At 39.9% G+C, this 25,161-nt stretch overlaps 1 protein-coding gene across 1 annotated transcript; it reads right to left on the bottom strand.

Annotated features, from left to right (window-relative positions):
- Window positions 1-7,305: 7,305 nt before the first annotated feature.
- On the bottom strand, window positions 7,306-23,440 carry LOC117492038 (inactive pancreatic lipase-related protein 1-like). Its single transcript, XM_034142175.1, has 12 exons — window positions 23,392-23,440; window positions 22,182-22,333; window positions 21,555-21,674; window positions 20,385-20,519; window positions 19,416-19,524; window positions 18,964-19,083; window positions 18,448-18,564; window positions 16,278-16,396; window positions 14,271-14,400; window positions 13,312-13,426; window positions 9,101-9,268; window positions 7,306-7,407 (listed from the first exon to the last, which is right to left on the bottom strand). Exons 1-12 carry the CDS (start codon window positions 23,438-23,440, stop codon window positions 7,338-7,340), a joined length of 1,404 nt encoding a protein of 467 aa, XP_033998066.1. The 3' UTR covers window positions 7,306-7,337.
- Window positions 23,441-25,161: the final 1,721 nt, after the last annotated feature.

The following is a 25,161-nucleotide window of genomic DNA, read 5'->3' on the forward strand; positions in this document are numbered from 1 at the left end:
TTCTTTTGGTAGTCTTTATTCTGCTCATTTCCTCTGAGTTTGTAGTTTGATTATAATTCAAACATTGGATAAACCTACAGGATGAAATGTGTACTTCACCAAATGCAGAATGTTTTCCCGACAGGTTCAGAAACTATATAATATAATGACTGAAACCTCCAAAATATATAGAGAACATCACCTCAGAGGAAGTTTATTGCTACATTTAAATCTAGAAAAGATGGCGGTCCATTTTCACTTCGGTCACTTCAGAGAAAAACTGGGCTGTGTTATGAGAAGTCTTGTGAAGCAACACTGCCACCAAGTGGAGTCAGATGAGCAGATGAGCAGGAAAAGAGTCGATTACTAATTTGTTTTATAATAAAAGTCTTAGCATTGGCTTTATACGGGTCTAACCCATCTATTTTACTTCTTCTTTAAAAAAAACGGCAGAACACTGACATGTACAAAAATGTCACGATAAATGAACCATTATGTATTTATCAGAAGGCATGTGTTTGTTCTACTTTTTTAAGGAGAATAAGAAGATTTTCCATTTTGAAAAGTTAACCATAGCAGATGACGGACATGATTTGAATGAATTTAGATTTATTTTAACTCATTATTGCATTTTAGGAGATCTTCTTTGATGTTCATTTGGCAGCCATTTTGGAAATGTTTTCCCTTTTGGAAAACAAATGACTGCACTGTTAACTGATCTGTTCAACATCACAACAGATTGAAAACATAATTTTAATGATTTTGCCTCTTTGTAAATTAGCAGTCACCACTTTGATCTTTTTTACAGAGATAGCATCTAGCATTAGTAGTGGTGGCTAGCAGTGTGTTAGTAAGAATGAGGTGTAGAATTACAGGTTATCTGGTCCTCTGTTTATTTCTACCTAGTTGTTAAATTAGACAGTGTTGAGCAGGACATTGCGGTTTTTTTGAGAGGTTACCATATAAGGTGCTGGTACATTTGTGACTCAACTGCAAAGCTTCGGGGGAAAATACACTTTCCCTTAGTAGTTTCTATTGTGTTATCAAGCTTACAAAAGCTCCCATATAGAAACACTTTACCAAGAAACACAGGATTTTTCATTTAGTTCCCCGAAAACTCCCCCACCAGTGATTCACCCAGGTGAATATGAAACTAAACACAGGCACTTATTCAGTAACCAGAATACATTTACGCTGTGAGTGTATTATTCTTACAGAAGTGGCAGTAGAGAGCCACTCAACCCTTTACAGGGCAAGGTTGTTTTTAGCTCAGTGGTGGTGTGTGAGTGTGTGTGTGTGTGTGTGTGTGTGTGTGTGTGTGTGTGTGTGTGTGTGTGTGTGTGTGTGTGTGTGTGTGTGTGTGTGTGTGTGTGTGTGTGTGTGTGTGGGGGGGGGGGGGGGGGGGGTTAGGGGAAGGGGACGGTGGAGACAGGGTGAGAGGGTTGAATAGGTGTGGTTGGTTTCCCTCAAATAGCTATGAAGTAGAATAGTTGCTACGGCAATCTGGAGGGACCCAAACTCTCCAAGTGGCACTTTAGTCCCCGGCTCGGCTGCCCTCCCACATGTGTGCTCTCTTCCAGTTAATGGCAGGGTTCAGAGCTACATGACTAACCAATGAAATCATGGGACGATAACAGGGGGCTTGACACTCTTTGTGCTTGTTAAAGCTTCACTTGGTTAAAAACAGACAGAATGTAAGCTCATTAGAATTTGTTTGTTTGAATTGAATATTTGTGTAACCTTCTTAAGTGTTCAGGTGTAAAGGTACTCCTGAACACTTAACATGCACACACACACATGCACGCACACACACACACACACACACACACACACACACACACACACACACACACACACACACACACACACACACACACACACACACACACACACACACACACACACACACACACACACACTGAGTCTGGTGTTGACTATTTAAAACAGCAGTATACTCCACATAAACTTTGTGTGTGTTCTCCTTCTGTTGAATATGGTGAGAGCAGCTCACTGCAGCTCTGTGTATTGAATGGTGTTCATGCTTGTTAAGAAGCTTGTGTGTCAGGGTAGATTCAAATATGACATCCAGGTTTACTAACAATAAACTCACTCCATGGAAATAAATGGAAACTGCACAGCCAGCAACCATAACAGGCTTTGTGCATGCATGGATATGTTAATGGGAATTTCAAAATGTATACTTCACATACAGCAGCATTCGGATCCCTAGGGGATTTAAAAAATGATGTCTAATGGCAGAATCAAATAAGAGACTGTGCATCTCACTGCTACTTTGCTCGTCTGTATGTATGTTTGTGAATATGTACTTTATTCTCTCTAATCTGAACCAGATATACACTTCAGTATTTACATAATCAGCAGACAGAATCACTGGAAACTAAAGTACATGTCTCCATTCATGGACTGAATGTGACCTGGGCCACAAGATGACTACTACATCCTATTTCATGTTGGTTAGCTATTTCTTCTTTGATCTCAACACTTGCCTCCTTTACAATACTCTTGTAAGATATGCAGATATGCAATATTTGTAGTCGTCCCGATGTCTGCCATATTGTTCTGTAGGCAACGCAGGCTCACAAACTTGTTTGTGCTTTTCTCTCCGCAAACGCTTTTTGAAATATGGATGCTAATTCAATTAATTAATTAGTTAAATTCAGGGCGCTCCAAAGAGCCTTCCTGTAGCACTGCGCTGCATTACATTTTTCAATGATCCATTCCATCTGTTTCATCCAGTGGTGGATATTTTTAGGTAATTCCATTTACTCAAGTACTGTACTTAAGTTATATTTTGAGGTAATTGTACTGATTATTTTCATTTAATTATACTTCCACTTCTACTTCACTTAATTTTAGAAGCCAATATTGCACTTTTTACTTCACTACATTTATCTGAAAACTTTACTTACTTTACAGATTCAGATTATTATCTAATTAAAAAACAAAAAACTACATTCCCAGCAGCGGAATATAAAGTAGATAAAATACATTGACCAGCTGTTATAGACACATTAATGCATACATAATCATAATCCAGTCATTTAAATTATGATTATGAAATGAGCCATCACGCATACGAGTACTCTAGTATATTTTGAGGCCGATACTTTTGTACTTTTACTTAAAGGGGACCTATCATGCAAAATGCACTTTTGTACGTCTTTTATACATGAATATGTGTCCCCGGTGTTCCAGGGAACTCACCAAGTGTCAGAAAACACAACCCTCTCTATTTTCCTCCATACCCAAATCTCTAAAAAAGGGGCTGCAACGGATCTGATAAAAACTGATCCAGATTTGAACACTGTCCTGACGTCAGGACGGTTGCGCTACGGCTATTGGGCCAACTCCACCAATCAGGAGGAGACAGCCACGGCCATTGCCGTTCGAAAGCGCTGGAGACCCTGTAGTACATATGCCAGGCCTGTAGGTGGTGCTGTTCTCACAGAATCAGCCCTTGCAAAAACAGGGCTAAAAAAGTGAGAATTGAGCAAAATGAGGCATGGCTAAAATGCATGATCTGTTTGGTATTTTGAAAAAAAAAAAGTATAAATATGCCTTATATAGGTATGGTCCTACACTATATTATTAAAATATAGCATGATAGGTCCACTTTAAGATTTAAGATGCAGGACTTTTACATGAGTATTTTTACAATTTCGTATTGCATGAAATCCAAGAAATCATTGAGCGTTGTAACCAACATTTTCAAAATTCAATGAATAAAGGGTGCATATGAAATAAACACACAAATATCTTTCAGTATTAGAGAATTGGTTTGTCTCTCCAAATTAAGACACATTTGCTTTTGGAAAGTTTTTTTCTATCTGGTCCTTGGATGTTGGCAATTCTTAAATTAGACACAAACTGACACGTAGCTGCTGTGACCAACTCAATAATTGGGTTACTACAAATAATACAAAAACTCAAGCATTTATGGAATCACAAACTGAGTATCAGCTGTTTTCTACTAATTAAAAAGCCTCTATCCAACCTCTATGCTCACTATAATGCATTCTTTTGTATACTCTCACATTATTGCTGAATCAATTTATTATGAAGGTTAAAAATATTGTGGTATTCAAAATAGTTTTCCTACGGAGGTCAAACAGACTAAACCGTCTTCCTGTGCAGCTTCAGAGAGACACGGAACAATAGAACCCTCGGAACCCTGAGCCGGTTCTCTCCGCTGCTCTCAGCTCTCTTTTGTTCTATCCCATAATGTAACATTTGTGTTGTGTCCTTGTTGTCGGACATTCATTTCCAGTTTTTGCCTCAACTTTGTGATAGGCATGTAAATATTTTACTTGTGTTCATGCACAACTATTATTGACTATAATACAATGAAGCTAAAGGTCAGAGGTTAAGTTTGTTTTTCAAGCTTCCCCCGGGGAGCTGTGTTTCTGCTGCCACCTACATGTATACCTCACTAATTCATGACCTGTCTTCAAATGCTTTGTTAGTAACAATGCCACCCCCAAAGCTACTGGCTTAAAGATCAGAAGAAGGAGAAGCGCTGTCATTCGCACATTTCCTTTGACAAACACACATAATTACAGGAATTAGCCCGCTATTTTGTCATTAGCCTTCACTTTCAATGAGCCAATAATGAAAAGAGAAACAAGAGTCAGAGACAAAGACGGCTGTCTTTAGAGGATTTCAAGACACTTTCTCCCCCCACCTCTTAGCCCACACATTCAATTTGCTGTTTTATTAATATTATTAATGTAGTCAAGCTTGAAGCTTTGAAGCCGAGAGATTTCTCTTCTGATTGGTATTGTGTGAGCCCTGATGCCTCAGCTCAGGGGAAGTCAGAGAGATTTCAAATACACTTTGTTAGAGCCATGATGAAAATGGCAGCTCGTCTTTTTAAAGCCGTATATTTGCGAGCGTGATTATGGGGTGTGTGTTCATATAAATGAAGCCAAAACAATGACACACAATCAGGACTTCATAAGCCAGCGAAAGGCCACGGACAGATTAATAAGTGCTTTGCCTTTACACACACGCACACAAACACCCACACACACACACACACACACACACACACACACACACACACACACACACACACACACACACACACACACACACACGTACATGTAGAGGCCTTTTGGAATTACAGATATATGTGACACATTAGACATGATTTTGTCCGGGTCTTTCTGCAGACGCAGTGATCTCAACATGTCATCCATGTTGATTTGTGTTCGCACAGACGGAGCCTGATGTCTCTCATCATTAACAAGGGTAATGTTTACCCTCTGCTTGTCCTGACAGGCTGTGGCAGAGGAACAGTTAGCTTTGTGCAGAGGAAAGAGGCTAACAGTTGGACATGTGAAGTATCCTCTGCTGCTCTAGTTAAAGTGACAGTAGTAACACTGACATAATGGGGGACTATAATTAGCAATGAAGTTGTCAGGGATTGGTTTAAAGTGATTTATGTGAGTTCTCAGTCCATAAAAATGTAATAATGATGAATGGAGATTGTAGGCTTACACTCAAAGATGCCCTCTGTCCGAGCTCACAGATCTCTGCAGCCTTCTGAGTCTCTGGGCATCTCTGTGTGGTGGCTTTCTGTCTCTTGGTATGTTCGTCTTAAAAAAGCAGGGGTGTCCAACATTTTTCACTGAGGGCCACATACAGAAAAACACACAAAGGGCGGGGCCCCTCACTAGAGGTGAGGTATATCGCCTCATAAGTGAAGTGATAAGTTTGCAAAATCAATCAAAAGTAGGTACATTTTTGCTTGATAATTAAATATATGAAAAACACAGCCTCCATCACAGAGGGTTTCATTTATCTTGTTGGCAGCCTTAAAACAGAAGCTCAGACTGCTTATAATAAGTGGAAATAGGAAGGGTCTATTTCAAGCTTGTTATGCAAATAATGCAAATAATGCAAATAACTAAGATTTGTTATAACATGTCTTCAACTTTTATTGACTGAATGTATTTGAAAAGTGGGCAAAATAACACATGAATACTGTGTAATATATGTTTACATATCTATTTTAGAAGTACAATATAAGACAAGCACAGGTTTCATGTGTGGGCCATGTTCCATTAAAAACAGACCACGGGCCACAGTTGGCCCTCAGGCCGTAGTTTGGACACCCTGCAGAGTTCTGTCCCACATGGTGTTGCTGATGGAGGTAAAGCAGGACCCACTCACCAGTGGTGGAAAAAGGATTCAGATCCTTCAAGTAAAAGTACTAATACCTTACTGTAAAAACAGTCCATTACACGGCATTGAGAATAGTACGTAAGTAAAGATATTTAAGTATGAAGAGGAACATGTACTTAGGTATTAGGAGTCAAATTACTTAATGCAGAAAATACTTTAAATTATTCAAATAAAATCCAAAATATTCAAATATTTTCAGTCTCACTTTTGAGAGGTTGAAACTGTGAAATGTTACTTAACAAAAAATGACACAAAAAGTGTGCAAAATTGCTGCAAATTAATTTGTAATTGTATTGTTTTAGGTATTTTAATATAATGTTGGATGGCATCATGTTACACAAGTGTTGTGTGTAAGAAAATATCAATGTATAAAGTACCTAGTAACTACATTTCTCAAAGTACAAAATGTCCCTTTGTTTTGTAGTGAAGTAGAAAAATGGAGTAGAAGAGGAAAAAAATACTGAGGTAAAGTACACTCAAATGTATGCTGAAGTACAGTACTTGAGTCAATGTACTTTCTTTCCACCACTGGGTAAGAACCCAGTACATAATACTAAGTATTTTATCTGCGTAAAGGCCGCAACTTTAAATATTTGATTCTTTCATAAGTTCTTATGTCTCAGGAAAATACATTTAAATGTATATATATTTAACCATGCTCACTCATCTGAATATATGTACATTTACCGGATAACGATTTAACCAAGTTATTTTCTTATTTCTATTTATACTGTTAATACATGTTTGTTCAATTTTATTTTTATTTTACTTTTATTCTTATTATGCCCGTGTATATATATTCCATGTGTACTATCTGTGTTTCTGTCTAATTCTGATGTGGCTATGACACCTGAATGTCCCTACGGGGATTCATTAAGGTCCACTTATCTTATCTTATCTCAATACAAATATGCTGTAAGAAAACTAGTTTGGGTTTTGACATCGGCCCATGACCACTTGCTCTCAGTTAACATTTGAGTCTCTGTATTTCAAAGAGTTCCAGTTGATCCGCACCATCCTCTGCCTCTCTCCGCTCCCTTCATTGTGTGATCTCAATAGAACAATATGACAGTCTGCACAGCAGCACAAAGGAAGGAGCCATGCAGAGGTCTGAGTGTATCAGAGTATCTTTATTGAGAGAGCCTGCCTGGTTAGGCCTGGCATGGAAGCACATGCTGAACGGCGTTCTCCTTCACGTTCTCCGTACCACAGAAGGAGACGCTGTAAAGAAGCAAAGAAGGAAGGATAGAGAGAGAGAGTGAAACAGCATAGAACACAATGTGAATACATATATTGGTTTAAGTATCCATTTTAATCTACTGCATACAAGTATGTCAAAACAGCAGAATTTCTCTTACTCAAATTAAAATCCTAGTAAACACTTCATTGTTTGAAATCTGTTTTGGCCGACAAGGCAAACTATATTAAAACGTAGAATTCCAAAAATGATAAAAACATCTGGTTTGTATATAAAGTTTAAAGTCAAAGTCAAATCTGTTTGCCATCACTATATGTTTATTTATAAATGGAAGGATATGAAAGTAAAGACTATGGAGGAGAAATCTTCTCTATGTACTCTCCCCCCCACCAGCACTGGAAAACCTTACACACAGTCTCATGCTGCCCTCTAGTGGCTAAAGGCAGTCCATGACACATAATGTAGTACAGCACCACTGCTGTTTGATTGATTGATTGATTGAAAAGTTTATTAACAGCTTGTATATTGGGTACAGTACAGTACAGCTCAAAACATACAATTGTTAAGGGGATGCAGACCAGAGAAAGACTTTCGTCTTGTTTACATCAGGGTCCCCCATTTCCAATTCATCATATCATTTAAGACATATAAGACATATTTGACATACAGATGGCTTATTTACAATTTACATACAGGTGGTTTTTTACATACAGATGGCTTATTTACAATTTTCATTTTAGATTTCGTTCTAATACATCCTAACCGGACATTTAAGACATACCAAGTCTACAGATATACAGTTAGTAACAGAGTCTAAAATGCGAGTATATACATAGATGGGGGGGGGAAGCTGTCCATTGTACGACAGGTTGAGATTTGTACCATTACCGGGGCCAGTTTTGCAATGCTTTCCCCCGAAGGTGCTCTTTAAGAGAGGTTTTGAAGGTAAGTATAGTTTTACTTTCCTTTACAGTTGTGGGAAGAGCGTTCCACCTTGATGTGGCATAATTACTGTACTGTAACATTTCCCTGATTTCATGAAAATTGCTTATAAACTTGATTTCACATTGATGACATGTTTTTAAAAAACAATGAGTTCTGTTTGGGTAGACTCCAGCTGGTAGACATGGATACATTAGATTGTGATTTGTGTCTTGATAGATTTGACGTAACTCTAATCCAGTTCAGTCTGAGTGAATTCCTGTAGAGCTAATTGAGAGTTGAACCTCTCTCTGGTCTGATGAGCTGTGTGTGTGTGTGTGTGTGTGTGTGTGTGTGTGTGTGTGTGTGTGTGTGTGTGTGTGTGTGTGTGTGTGTGTGTGTGTGTGTGTGTGTGTGTGTGTGTGTGTGGGTGTGTGTGTGTGTGTGTGTGTGTGTGTGTGTGTGTGTAATGTTCTATGTACCGCATAGCAATATTCAGTTAAAAGAGATGAAGGCTTACGTAGGTTAAGGACAGCCATTTATTTAACCAGGTAACACAGCTCTAAATGAACTCATACAAATAATTTGACAAACTAATAAAGAGTTAATTAAAAACATTTTATATGTATCTAATCAAAATGTAATATACAGCCTTTATAACCATCTCCTTACAGCCACCATTTCAATAACATGTCTGATGATGACAATATATCAATGTGTAGGTGTGTTTGATTTCCTCTCAAAGTGTGAGGAGTGCCACCTGAAGGTTTTTATGTATAGAAGAATCTGACTTACATCATGTTGTCTTTTCCTCTCTGCAGCTCCACCTTGGACGCACCATACCTGGGTGCCATGGGGTTAAAGATGTGATTGTACCAGCGAAACGTCACCTCTGTGACAACCCCCACATCCAACTCAGCATCCAGCAGCACCTCGTAGGTCCACCCAGACACCAACGCTCCCCTGAAGAGAGGTCACAACAGATCAAAACATACTCTGAAATATATCTCCTCGAACACCATCACAGAGGGGGCAGTGGAGCTGCTGTACAGTAACCAGGGTTGGGAGGGGGCTTTTCAAATGTCTTCTGTTTCAATTACCAGTTACTTGCAAGAAAATGTAATCAGTAACCTATTCTGAGTATAAAAAGTAATCTTACCTGATTTCTTTCCGTTACTTTTGGATTACCTCAATATCAAACATTTGGAATATTGGACGTCGGGATAAGCACTGACCATCACCTTAGCTGCCATTAAAAACAACTACAAGTGGTACATAGGGAGGATGCCTTCAATCAATGTGATGCACACTGTTTGAGTCTCCCAGTCACAGTCATGTAATGCTCATCCCAGGATGGTGTCACTTTCTCCTTCCACTTTTCTCTCCTTAACTCATATAGTTGATACGTTTAGGACCGTGGTCCACATGATGTCTGTCCCTTTGTGGATGTGTGGACATATCTGCAGAAGACTGTCAGGGCATGATCAGAGTTTTGTTCTGCATTATAGTTTTATAGTTGAATTATGCTCTGTTAGAATGACTATACAAAAAGCCTATTGAAGCATATTAGAACGTGACTGATTAGTCCTTATTAATTGTGGAAGTCATTGTGTTCTAAAAATAGTAGTATAGAGCTTTGTATAAAAGAAGTAGACAAAGTCACTTGACACACCCTGTCGGTTTTGCGACTACAGATTTGAAGCCTCTGGTTTGTCATTTTTGCTGTCACCATGTTGTGACCAAAATATCACCAATAACATTCAGCAAGTGAAAACATTCTGAGAGGGGTTGTGTTGTGGGAGGAAAAGACGAAAAGCATGCCCTGCTTTATAGACTACAGTATTCAACTCTAAATGGGAACATACTATATACAATTATCATCAAGCTTTATTGAAATATAATTAAACTAGATCTAAATCAGACTTTGTATTGCAACCAGTGCAGTCCCCCCCTGCTGGGTATTAGAGGGGATGCAGTTCAAGCTCTTCTATGTTGGCTTCACTTTTCCGAGCCCTTGGTTTTGTTCTGTTGGAGACAGATGTTGTCAGTGCTCTCATTCCCTCTAGATTGGTCTATTAGAGAGTCATCTCTTTTTTTAATTTATTCTTTTTTTAAATGTATTTAAAGGACAGTGCACATGAATCCACATTGCTGTAAATGAGCCAGTATTAGCCAGCAGGCTAATTTAGTGGGAATGCTGCATCAGCATTCCCACTGAATTAGCCTGCTGGCTATATGTTATGCTACGGACAAAAAGTTTATTATTATTCCATCCAATTATTTTGTCCGTCTTCTCCTCCCACATTCAACATCGCAGAAACTCCGTTCAAACATCAAAGCGTTCAGCTCGGTCGGGAATCGACTGCTATTACTTTTCTCATTCAGAACTTTCATAATTCCAGAGATACATCCCATAATACATCACATTTTTAACATTGAAGTCAATGGAGATATTCTTCAGACTTCAACAAATCTTCATGCGACTTCAACTGCTAACTGTTCATTCATACTTTCACTCAGAAACCTCATTCCAACTTTAAAATGTTACACATCTTTCTGACATTATTCGTGTAACACAACTTTTAAATCTGATTCTTACTTTTAGAGATATTAAACATTGTTCAGACCTTGTTAAAGAGGTTTTCTTCAGATTTTAACATTAACTAGAGTGCGTGATGTCACAGCTCGAGGGTAAGAAATCTTGAAATTTGCCTTCATATTTTTTTTTAAAACTGCCATAATTCCCAAACCCCACATTCTTGAGACATAATTTTTCATGACAAACGTAGGAAAACATCTCGTAGCTTGAAAAATGACAAATAATTAAGCAAAAATAATTAAACAAAATGCCTCTTGAGGGCATGAAGTGACAAAAACGTTCAACATGTCTCCGTTAAAGCCCATTGTAATTTCAGGCAGATATTTCCTCACAGCAGCAGCCGCACACCTTTCTTAAACTGCCAAAAAGGCCACATTATTAACCTGAAAGTACACGAAAATTACACTTCAGATACTCAACTTCCTTGACATGCTTCACGTTTCTACGCCAAATCTGAAATCTCACCATATGCTGTTTTCCATAAAACACGATGTCCCTTTAACTCCTATGAAAATGTTCAAAAAGTGCTCAAAATTCACATGTGTGCTAACAGTCCAGCCCTGAAGACATCTACGAGACAGTTTTGAGATTTCTTCAAATGCCGTTGCCATGGCAACACAATGCTCGCCATGAAACACGATGTCGCTGTAACTCCAATGGACACGGTCCAATCGTCCCCAAACTTTGCTTGTATATCACCGGTCCATGCCTCAACAGCTCTACGCCAAATCTGAGATCTCACCATATGCCGTTTCCATGGAAACGCATCCCTCGCCATAAAACATGATGTCGCTATAACTCCTATGAAAATGTTCAAAAAGTGCTCAAACTTCACATGTGTGCTAACAGTCCAGCCGTGAAGACATCTACGGGACATGCCGTTGCCATGGCAACACAATGCCCGCCATGAAACATGGTTTTCTCATAACTTCAGTGAAAATGCTCCAAATGGCCCAAAACTTCACAGGTTTGGTAACGATGCAGCCATCAACACATCTAAGCGTATTATGGGATGTCATCAAATGCCGTTGGCATGGCGACAGATCATTCGCCATCAAGTTAGTTCAAAAGTTTGCATTTCAAATATTCTGCTGCTTTTCCAAGCCTTTTTACTTTCTTTTCTTCTCTCATCACACATTCAAGCCCCCAGTGTTCATGTATCATTTCAATCTAAATTCTTCACTTTCTTCTTACACATTACATTTCAGCATAGCAGTTTAGTGTCATACTTTCAGCATAAAGCATTCCCACTAGCAATTTCTTCAGGAATTGCATTCTCTAGTTTTCAACTGTTGTCCTTGGCAAGATGTTAAATGTATCTAATGTATTCTGTATATTGTATAGTGTGGATACCCTTCTGGATATAAGTATTTGTTTACTGTATATATGTTTATATTTGCTTTTAATGTTTATTTTATTTGTATTTTATTCTATTTTGAAGAAATATTGTTCTACTTTAATAAATGGTGTAATTATTTTTACAATGAGTGTCAAAATGCTGCTGTGACAAAACCATTTGATAAAGAAAGTTTCTACCTATCTGTCTACACGGAAAAACTAAGGTCGACTTTTTTAATTAAATGTATTATGTCAACAATTTTCACATAACTGTATTAGGTTAGTTGAAGTCAATAATATTAAGTTTAAATATGTTCAACTTAACATTATTGCTTTTAAAGGTGGGGTAGGTAAGTTGGAGAAACTGGCTCGAGATACACTTTTTGTTATATTCCATGGAATGCTCTTAACATCCCGATAGCAATGAATATCTTAAGTGCTTTGACAAAAAATCCATAACAATATCTCATCTGTGGAAGCCGTAGTACTGTAAAAAGCACGACCAATCATTTTAGCCGGCCCGGCTAAAATAACTGGATGGCCTACCTGCCTGTCAGCCTTCCATCTGTGCACAAACTTATCTCGTGCCCTCATTGGTCATGTGCGCGTTCGTGTGTGTTGGAGGAGGGGCTCTGTAAGGAAGTGGCAGATTTTTTCCGGCTGTGTATTTTCAAATTCTAGCGATCTCGAGCTGGTTTCTCCAAAATTACCTACCCTACCGTTAACTAAACTAATACAGTCAAGTGAAATGTGTTGACATAATACATTTAATTAAAGTCAAGTTTCAGTTTTTTCAGTCGATCCTGTAGTGTAGTGCATTTTAGTTGGGTGATAGAGTGACTTTGTAACTGAATGTTAAGAAAGAAAACTGTTTGTTTTTAAAAAAGTAAAGAGAAATGTGTGTTAGTAATAAAACAATACTAAAAAAAGTCATATGGTCTGATAAGAGGAACTACGGCTGTTCAAGGTCCCAGGCCTGGTCAAACAAAGTCAACATCCTGGACAAGAGGAAAGCCCACTTCTGCAACTGTACCACTATCAGTGACGTCACATGTTAGAATGAGCTTACACATAAAGCTGGTGCTCCTTGGTGCTGTCGTTGTCCCCAGAGAGGGCCACGAACATGAAGCCAGGGTTGGGCCAGCTGGGGCCGTCCAGGGTCACCTTCACCCTGTAGCTGTAACCTATAGGAAGAAGAGTCACATTGTCACCATGGCTCCAGCGTACTGTCACATGACACATGCATCCTTTTCCATGGGTCCGGATTTGAAAAAAACAAAGTGATAAGATATCTTTAAATTATTTGTACTGTTACTTATGTTGCTCAGGTTTGGAATGTACCATATCTGCACAGGTACACAGAGCAAAGTGGTGTTACAACAATTTTACAAACTCATTTCATAATTGTTTTTCAGAACAATTAACAAAACAACAGATTCCTACTCCAGAACATTTTAATTAAAAAATAATATTGAATAATTAAAGTATTTTACAAGTTTTCTGCAGGAATAAGAACAATCAATCATTATGTAGATCATAAAATGCAACGGCCTCATGATTAGAATCAGGATGGATCGTGTCTGTTGTGTCATTAAGTTTTTGTCGAATGCTTTTTTTATGAGGTAATATTATCATGACATCATAGATTTTGTGCCTGCATTAAAACAAATCAAACAAGGTTACGTTTAGTTTCCCCCTGATTAACTATAGCTGTAGGTGCTCTCTATTAACATGAATTATTTTAACATTTCCCTCAATATCTTGGAACACAACCTGTGTAAAAACCCTGAAATCTGGAACTTTGATATCCATACTATATCGCAGATGGATGTATATTGATTGAAATTCCCAGCACTTATACATGTGAACCTTTCAGGGCGTTGGTTCTGTTTTAATAGATGACAATGCATTTCTAACAGTGTCTAAGGATTTTTAAAACTAGTAAGGTAAAAAATGGAGCCTAAAGAAAAATGTCTATCTTCAAGAGCCTGTGTGTGAGGCACAGTGACGGGGGGGCAGGGTACTTACGGCCGAAGGGCTTTGAACTGCCCGTTTTGAGGAAGTACTTGCTCTTTGAAACGCCATCAGTCACAGTGAACCTGTCGGCATGGGAGCCCATCAGAGGGCACTTGTTGTCTGCACATGGGAAACACTTTCCCTGTGGAGACAAGGACACAGCGAGGTGTGAAGAATGAGCTCACCCCGTGATGCAGCGTATCACTCTTCTCCTGTCAATGAACACTCAGGAAAAAAGTGACAACCCAACAAGATTTTCCTCCTTATACTCCTTCAAAATGCTACAGATTGCCACCTTATAAATGAAGGTGGAGAGAGGTGCTGGTCTCGGTAAGTTAGTGTGTGGGAACAGGCTGACTTTGTGGCTGTCAGCCCCGCCTGCAGGAACAACAGCAGACAGGAGAGCGTTTACGAGGTGAGTGACAAGGAGGTGCTGTCATCTCTCAACAGGGACATAGTCATATGAGGTCATGCTCGGCACTCCCCCGGCCTCCTTTGATCCGGACATGTGTCCAAAGCAGGGATAAACTGTCATTAACACCAACAGCTGCAGATACAAACCCTCCCCGTGGAAGACATGAGGGAAGCCCATTTATATCGCCCCCTCAGCTGCAACAAAAATCCAATCTTGCCGAATCAACTTCTAAAACCAAAGAAATGGTTCACAGCCATATCAGTGTCATACAGCAACAGGTGGCAGCCCATACACATGCTGTGATGGTGGAGATATGCCCCCCACCCCCCCCCCCCAGTCACTTTTTCAATTGAGGACATAAGATGCCGCTCAGCTCCTCTTGTACTGCTCGTACCATCACAAGCTTTAAACACCATTGTGATGTACGAATCTAACTGTCTTACAACATGCAGACATAAGTCCCTCCACCAAACTGTTGGAAAATATTGACACAAAAATAATTCTACATCAGGAGGCAAACATCTACATCAGCATTTATGACACAAAGAAATTATTCATTTCAATTGAACCACCTAATCTTGTGGATTCAGTTGTGAAGGAGAGTATATCCGAGCAGATCGTCTGGTGCATCTTGACATGCTTTTGACCTTTGAACCTGAGCTGTATGGCTCAATCCAAGCTGATATAACGCTGTTCTGTTGGAGCATGGTGTGGTGTGGTTTGATGTCAATAATGCAGCGACTGACTGAAACAGTTAGCAAGAATGCTAACCTTGTTTGCTATTGTGGTGGGCGAGTGCTAGCATGTAGGCAGCTCCATAGCATGTTGTTAGCTATAAGTAGATCATCTTCTGCTCTGACCAGGCACTGAGGCTGGATCTACAACGTCAAAATGATTTCCTTGTTCCTCTCCTGTGCAGCATATTGGTCCTGAGGTGCAGTATGTAGGCAACTGCAGGAGCTCAAACTGATTTTGTTTTACTTCAATATTTGTATACATCCACACTACATTTAAGTAGGGAATATTGCAGTTTTGCTGAACCATTTGCCTGAGAGGAGTTGACCCTCTGACTTCGCAGATAGAGTTTTCACACAACATACTTACATAAAAGTTTCACAATATAATAGATGTAATCTGCCTTAGCCATTTATAGAGTTAAGTGTATTTAGATACCAAATACCAATTTAAATCAAGTATAGGATTGAAGGAAGGGTTTTAAAATGTTAAGGTATTTTCACAGTTGGTACTGCTACTGTTACTTAGATACAATATTTCTATAATCCTTCCTCCAAAGATCAATGTCAAGGCAAAATGCAATCCAAAAAGACCTAGCTAAGACCAAAACCCTAAGTAATGGAAACCAGATATATGTTTAGTAGTTGTAGTGTTAGGTATGGTCTTGTGTTTGTGTCCCTGTACATAAACAACAGGAAAGGTTGTTGGACAATCATCCCCAATTACATTTGACCATCAGAGAATCGCAGATCTAAACATGTTTTCAATTGAAGTGCTTGGTTAGGTACAGGAAAGGATCATGGTCTGGGATCAAATAAATAAGAATATATGTGTATATGTGTAAATAGACTATTTGAACTATCACTTACATCATCAAAACTGTCCTTGTCGGAGCAGGGGAATGCTACAAAGCCTTGGGATTTCACCATGCTCTCGATGTAGTACTCGTAGGATCGGACATGGTTGCAGTCATCAAACTTCTTGGTACCTGGCAAACGATTGGACAGGTGATGAAAGGGAGGAAGAGAAAAAGTGAGATTGACTGTGAGGTAAAAGCGGGTGAGGTACAGAGAAATAACAAAAGAGATGTAAATGTAGAATTATTGAACTTCAGATAGCTACTTATGAACTCATGACCTTCTGACCAGGGTCATTATACATTGCAGACAAACAGACAGACAGACAGACAGACAGACAAGACAGACAGACAGACAGACAGACAGACAGACAGACAGACAGACAGACAGACAGACAGACAGACAGACAGACAGACAGACAGACAGACAGACAGACAGACAGACAGACAGACAGACAGACAGGCAGACAGACAGACAGATAGAGAGAGAGGTCACAGCTTCTGTTGTTTCTCAGTGAGGGCCAACTCCAGGCGCTCCAACACCTCCAGCTATGCAGCCCTGCTCCCCCCTCTCCCCCTGCTCCCCCTCTCCCCATCATATCTATAGGATCAAAAGTGGAAGATTCAGCTGTGCCAACCCCCCCCCCCCCCCCAGACCCGGGCATTGCACCAATGCTGCTACTTGAGCCTGCTGCTCGGCGGCACATTTCAAAAGAAGGCCGTCGTCATATCAGAAAAATATTTGCTCAGATAGGTCCTGCAGGAATAACTCTGCCTGAGGTTTCTTCACGATTTTTCCATTGGGGCAACTCCAATATTACAGGGAGAGGGGGGGGGGGGGGATTCTGCACTGTAAGTTGCATGGTAGATGAAAAAGGATGAATGAGTCATTGTTGTATTTTTATACGGTCTAATTCGACAATATTAAACTGCAATAAACCTAATCCTTTATTAAGAAATCGTTTTTTTTAAACTGTATGATCCTTTTAGAAGATGTTATTTATGGTGCTGAAAAGTAATGTAATGCATTATGTTTGATGTACTCAGGGTATGCTGAATAACAGAAACAGCTCAGCACCTCAAAATACATACAAGGGTTATCATTGTTTATAAACACAGGTTATGAGGCTAACATGAGGGGTCTCTAGGAACATGTTGACTCTCAAAAATGCTGAAAGGTAACTTGTTTTAGAAGCTTACTTAAATTAGTTGAGTCTCCTCAATACAATTTGAGACTACTTTGATACATCCATCCCTCCAATATCTTCTGTTCATCAGGGGCCTGCAGCCAGAAAGACCCCCTTCTTCAGCCTGACCCCTTCTTCACCGCAGTGTCCACCAGTGGGTTCTGGGGTTGCTGGCACTATGCACAACCTTTAGTCCAACACTCAATGCATAAAATGTTCCTCTAACTTGATAAGGTGATCTGTTGAGAACTCTGCTAATGTGGCGGCAGATCTTATGGTACAACCACACAGTCCATTAATACCGGCTGGCCTAGGTCGCTCTTGTACACTCGTGAAGCCACTCGCACATAAATGGTGCTTTTAATGGTCCATCAATGTCTAGCACAGAAGTCCAACAGCAAAGCAGCAGTTGGTTTCAGATCAGGACCGCCCTGCCTCCAATCCCCCTTCACCCTGCTCTCTCCATCACTGCCCATGTCAGCATTGAACACAACTATAGTCCCCCTTTGGTTTCCCTTCCAGCATGAGACCCTGCCTCAGAGACTCCAAGAAGGCCAGCCACTCTGAACTGCTGTTCAAACAACCTGTCAGAGACCTCATCTAGGCGATTCCAGCACACCAACACTCGGCCAGGGGGGTACTGAGTATGAATAGTTGTTGGGGGGTGCCAAGACCAGGACCCCTGGGTCAAGGCCCGGCTACCTGACGCTCTCTGTCAGGCTCTTCTCCCAGGTGTGGCTCAGGGAGGGGTGCACTGTTTCTCTTTCCTGACAGTAGCTTATGTAGGTTTAATTGAGTCAGCATTCACACACACAACAATGTAAAAAAAGTGAAATAGCCAACATGACAGTAAAGAACTATATTTATGTAGCACTTTCCTAGCCTTTGAGTGAAGTGCTACAGTCCTTGTTTGATCATTTGATTATACTAAAATCATCATTGTGATCATTGAGTTCCCATTTTGATTCCATGTTTAGTGAGATGTGTATGTCTCACCCTGCCAGATGGCGTCCAGGTCCTTGGGCTGGCCTTTGTTGGCGGAGCAGCCAGGCATCAGCTCTCCTCCGTTGGGGTAGAAGTCGATGTGGCCGACAGATTGGGACATCCCCAGACCTTATGGGATGGTTTTACAGACACATATGTTTCTTTTATTGATTTGATCAAGATTTAACACAGATGATAAGGCCACAAAGTTCCCTTAATGCCTACCCTATGATGCAACTTTAAACAACAGTTATCATGCTGCATTTATCTGTGGCCTTACAACTAAGAGGTACATTTGAAAAGAATCATATCTTTAAGGAACTTAAGAAAACATTGCATATATTTGAAATACACTTCATAGAAAAAAAGTCTTCATATCTGTACATTATCCTCTTTATTATATGGACCTTATGTGATTTAAAGGGGAACACTGTTGTACCAGAAAAAATGAAACAAACACACTTAAAGAAACATTAAGCAATTTTGCCCACATTGATCTCATTCATCATAATGAAAAGTGATGTGTACCAAGTTTGGAGTTGAAAGGAAGTCCATCAGTGTGAATGACGTCCACAAAGGTGGCGTCACTGGTGTCCAGGCGGACAGACGCATCAGTGTCCTGGAAGTACGGCTCAACTGGGTCCAGTCCTGAGCAGAGAGAGGTGTTCAATCACTGAGGGTTCCCTGTCATTTATCAGACTCTATCACTGCAGCACATGTCTAAAAAGGTGGGCAGTGTGTGTGTGTGTGTGTGTGTGTGTGTGTGTGTGTGTGTGTGTGTGTGTGTGTGTGTGTGTGTGTGTGTGTGTGTGTGTGTGTGTGTGTTACCTGTGATGTGTGTTGCAGCAGGTGTGCAGTGTGTGTGTGCGTGCGTGTGTGTGTGTGTGTGTGTGTGTGTGTGTGTGTGTGTGTGTGTGTGTGTGTGTGTGTGTGTGTGTGTGTGTGTGTGTGTGTGTGTGTGTGTGTGTGTGTGTGTGTACCTGTGATGCGTGCGAGGCCGGGGATCTTGCTGCCGGCGGCTCCTGCAGCGTGAGCTCCGAGGCTGTGTCCGATGATGTGGAACTTATCAGCCTGCTGCCTGTACTGGCTCTGTAACATGTGTGTTCAATTCAGAGATACTGTACACACTGTGTGTCGTGTGTCGTGTCCCCCCCCTGAGAATTTAGATATAGGGATGACACTTTTAGCTGTTGGAGGCAGCATGAAAATGTTTCATATACAATTTAGCATATGTGTATGAGGATGAGTGTATGTACGTGTAGAAACTATTATTAAAGTCTTTACTAAAATCTGTCTCTACCGAACTCAGCTGGAATACTCCTCTAACCCTTAACCCATAAAAATGAGTGTAATAACAGTGTAATAACAGTGTAATAACAGTGTAATAACAGTGTAATATGGGTGAAATATTGGTCTTACATGGGTGTAATACTCGTCTAATAAGGGTGTGATGATAGTATATCCTGGGTGTAACATGGGTATAATATGGGCGTAATAGAGGTGTAATGGTGTAATAGGGGTTTATAAATGTGTAATAGGAGTGTAATGCCAGTGTAATAACGGGGGGGAATGAGGGTGAAATAACAGTCTATTATGGGTGTTATAAGGAGAGTACAGGTGTTATAATTGTTTAAAATTGGTATAATAAAGGTGTAATAATGGTGTAATATGGGTTGTTTTAACGTGTAATATGGCTGTTATAACAGTATAATATGGGTGTAATACCAAAAAAAAGCAATTAAAACATTTGCAAATATGAATATGTAAATGCCCGTTTAAGGTGCAGTCCAGGATGTTTATAACCTTGGTTAGGACTAAACCAAGCCCTGTCATCTGTAAAACATGTTTACTGTTCCTCTGCAGAGTCAGACAGCAACAAGCAGTATTCCCCAAAATGTCTCTGCCTTTCAGAAGGATTAGGCACAGTTAGTGAGGGGCTCTGAGGTTACCTTGAGGAAGGTGATCATGGAGACCACCTGGGCGGACACCACCCTGGCGTTGTTGGCAGCCTGCACATACTGAGTCCTCACGGCTTTCTTCCACTCCACAGCAACGCAGTTCACATTCTCCCAGGTCAGCATGGCCTGGAGACAGCAGCAGCAGAGGTGTGTGAGCGTCAGGTAAATAAAAGCAGAGGAATACTAAGTGAGTTAAAGTAGTTTAAATAAAAAGTTAAATCGGATGATCTGATAGTGACCGGGAACTAATAAAAAATGTAGGGAATGTTTTTATTCCCTGCATTTACAAACACTAGTTGATAAAGCTGTACACAACCTTTCAGAAATGTGCTCAGTGGCCTCACTTTGCTTCTAGTTGAGAACCCACACATCTGCTGGGACTCTCTAACCACATGCGCTCCCCCCCCCCCCCCCCCCCCCCCCCTGATAGCATTCAGCCCAGGTGCACCACTGGATGTTAGTATCAGTTTCTTATTTTTCTGTTATCAACAAAATACAATATAAGTGATTGTGTTTGTAGAGTTCACAGCATGTTACTCTATCACACAGATCAGTGTGTGAATGTTTTCAAAGGGACTGTTTCTCTGGTAGAAAGTACTTTGTGGATTATCAGTGCTGTAACTGTTTTGAGTCCCAAAATCAATCCTTTGGGATCAGTTCCTTATTTTCCTGCCCTGACCTCATGAACTGCCAACCACTGCAAACACTGTGTTTATACTGTTTGCATCAGTACAGTCTGTTTTGCAGTGTGACCTCACCCTGAAGGCCTCACTAGAGCAGGTGAGTTCAAATAGAGCTGCAGGCTCTGAAGGCCTTTATTTGTATAGACACACTCCATAAGTTTGGAATCTGCTGCCACACACTGTGATTGGGTCGTCTGTCTGAGAGGACCACACACACTATATGTGAGAATGGGCTCTCGTGTTTTCGCTTATAGAACATCCTCTTTACAGTTCAATATAAGTTGGTGAAGGGTTTACTCGGTACATCAAGAACAACCTGGTTTACAGACTCACAATGTAAGGGCAAAAGAGACAAAGTTGAAAGGAATAAAAGAAATCATTCACGTCACTTGGAAAAGTATCAAAGAGGATTTGAGTGTCAAGTGCAAATGATGACTCTAACAAGCTGGAATAATATTGATATGGAGGGCCTGCTCACCTTACACATCTCCTGGGGCCAGTCCTCGTCTCCTTCCTTCAGATACCCAGGAATGATGAAGCGGGTCTTCCTCGTCCCGCTGTAGTTTGACGCCTGGATGCTTTTATCAGCCTTTATCTCCTGACAGTTTCAAAAGAAAAGCAAAGGTAAACTAATTGAAAAATGTATCTAGCTTTAGTCTTCATTAACACAATACTCACTTGCCCAATATTAAAGTATCCACATAGATCCCTTACATCCACAGGAAGTGGACAGTCCACAGCAACATTTTGAAAAAAACAACTGATTGAAGTTGATGTGAAGCTTGAGAATGTAACCCACTTTAATCGTCTAACGATATCATCCAAAGAATGTGTTTTTTTCATCCATCATGTTGACATCATTATAGAAGAGGATGTATTGGCTGCCAGTTTAGAGGAGAGGAGACATTTTAGCCCTGATTAACCATCTGAATGTTCATGTGGGCATGGTGAAATGGTTATATAGTATCTCAAACTAATGGTAACCCTCTGTATTGATTCACTGATCCAGAGGATCCACAGATAGTGTTTCCATACTCACACAGGATGAGAGACAGCATCTCTTTCTTAGCTGGAACACACTAAATGAAATGAAAGCTGCTCTTGCCTGGTAGTAACGGTCCTTCTGGGTGAAGAGGAGGAAGCGGGTGCCGATCTCCTCAGGGTGCCAGGGCAGGACGGAGGATGGTCTCTGAGCGGTGCCCCCCCATGGAGGCAGGTCATCAAAGCAGCCGAGCCCATCGAAACAGACCTCAGCCGCTGAGGACACGCAGGACACAGAACTGAGACCTGACCACATGTGAGGGTCCACAACCCCTCATGCATCCTGACACCTCGGACACATTGTTTTATCAGAAATGACTTTTTCTACAGAACTTTAGGAAAAAGACAGATGATGAAAGTTGCAAACCATTCATCTTGGAAACATTTCATATATTGTTATTTAAAAGGGACAAGTTTCAAACATACCTTTGGTTTATTATATGCACTTTACCAGATTATAGCTTTACGATAAAATATATTAAAACTAAATTAAGAAAGCACAACAACAAAAAGTAAAAACAAGATACAAGACACACAAAACAAAAACACAAACTATAACACATCACAAATTCAAAGTCATTAAACAAATACATTAGATTTCATGTTCAGTCTAAAGTGGATTCGATTTATTTTGACTGTATCCAGTTTTCTGGGAAACACACCAAATGTGTCTGAACGTGTAAAAGCAATCCTTAAGACATTTAGAGTATTTGCATTTGATTGAATATTGTATCAATAAGGAACATGGACACTTAGGCCTGCATATTGAACTGTTATATAGCTTTAATAAAGAAGTGACCAGGCTGCAGTTTGTGATACTGTCAGACATGTTTGAGCTTTGATTGATTGAATTTATTTAAAGACAAAACTCATTACATAGAATAAAAACACATGAAAGCCTGAAGGCGTTTTTCCATTATGGTTCTCCAGTAAAACACTTCACACAGCACATGCACACAACGACACCACGGTGCAGAGCTACTTATATATTGAACCAATCAAACTCTAAGACCCCTTTACTTTGCATTTAAATACAGTATATACTGCTGTATTTACGATCAGTGTATTTATTCTTATTTATACATTTGACATCTATTTACCTTTACTTGTATCATTTATTTTGTAGACTGCTGATAGATGTGTATATAACTGACTGTTCGCACTCTGGTTAGACCCTCTTAATTTCGTTACACTCTGCTTGCATTATGTAATGAGAATAAAGTAATCTAAACTAATCTAATTTCAGTGAAAGCAAATCGATAAATCCAATTTACCATATGCTGTTCCGATGAGGAAAAAGAGCAGACTCCACATGTGTGACATCTGTGGACATGAGGGTTTTTAGTTGTTAAATAAATCAAATCAAATCAAATCAAATCAGGTTTTATTTATATAGCACATTTAAAAGCGATTTTTGGTCGAGCCAAAGTGCTGTACATGTAATAAAAAACACATTACTACAATCACAATAAAAGACAATAAATTACAACAGATATATATAAAAAATAAAATAAAATAAAAAAAACACAAGGAACAGTCATAAAGGAACAGAGTGATGAACAGGCACATGTTGTGTACTTACCTTGAGTCCAGACCACAACGTTGTGAGCACACTGGTCAGCTCTTTAAATACTGCAGCCAGCTGCCGGTGTGCCACACAGCAGTGGGAAACACACAGGTGAGGCACACACACATGTAGAGGTGAGGAACAGGTCAGCAGTTACATGGGTTCTTCACACGTGTTCTTCATGCTCTGAACTGTTCCAATGCAGATGTCCTCAGTGACTGGAACATGTCTGTTCTATATCGGCAGCTGGGGAACCCAATAAACTGTTAAAGCTGAAGTATCATCATCAGCATATAAACATTACATAGACATTACACCACACGATTACACAGTTAACGCTGAAAGCCTTTGTTGTCATCGTAGAAAAATATACAACAAGGTTTTGGAGTGCAACCCTGTCCCAGTGCGCAGTAACGAATACAGACAAACAACTAAAACATTTTATTTATTTTAATCGTTTATTTGGTAGGGACAATGCACATCAATGAACACTTACAATAAATGTGCCAAGCGTAAATATGCCGGATTTAGCTTTGAGCTACTTTCCATCCCTCATATAAAACATTTAAGAAAATGAAATTTACAAACATAGCAAATACAAATACAAATACAAATACATGAAATGCAAGAAAAGTGCAAAAGAGCAAGAGCAGAATACACAAGTATGTATGACATGGCAATACAATATAGCAGCATCGATACCTAAAGTGCAAGAGAAGATACCCCTGTATTAAAGTGGATTTAGCGGTGATTGCACATCTGTTTGTTTCTCAACCATTCTTTGAGTTGACCTTTAAAGCTATTGAGAGTGGGACAATCCCGTATCTCAGTTGGGAGGCTGTTCCAGAATGAGCTGCCTTTAATGGAGAGGACATTTTGTCCAAAAGTGGTCCGTCTACGGTGGACTTCACAGTCTCCTCTGGTTTCTGACCTAGTTCAGCGTCCAGTGTGTTTTTTGTGGATGAATTCCCCTAAGGGAGGGAGGGGGGGCCAGTCCATGTAAACATTTATAAAAAAAACACATACTTTTAAAAGACTTAAAATGGTCAAAACTCAAGAAATGGTGTTTCTCAAGTGGTGGTATGAATTTGGCTTTCTGTCAAACACCTTGATAGCTCTCTTGTACAGCTGTTCTATAGGTTTCAGGTTGGTGGCACAAGCAAACGACCAGTTTGTCAAACAGTATTCAATGTGAGATAGAATCATACAGTGGAGGTATGACTTTGCAGCATTGACAGTTAAGAAAGGTCTAATTTGTTTAAAATGTTGCAAGTTGAATTGAATGGTATTTGATACTTTCTTAATATGTTTCTTAAAAGTCAAGTTCGAGTCCAGTATGACTCCAAGATACTTGAAGTGGGAGACTAGTTCTATTTCTGCTCCGTTTAAAAACACGTTGGATCCTTCGATTTTGACTGGTCGTTTACTGAACATCATGCATACTGTTTTTTTTACATTTAACTGTAAGCAAATATTG

This window comes from Trematomus bernacchii, unplaced genomic scaffold (assembly GCF_902827165.1).
Source record: "Trematomus bernacchii unplaced genomic scaffold, fTreBer1.1, whole genome shotgun sequence".
Classification (NCBI taxonomy): domain Eukaryota; kingdom Metazoa; phylum Chordata; class Actinopteri; order Perciformes; family Nototheniidae; genus Trematomus; species Trematomus bernacchii.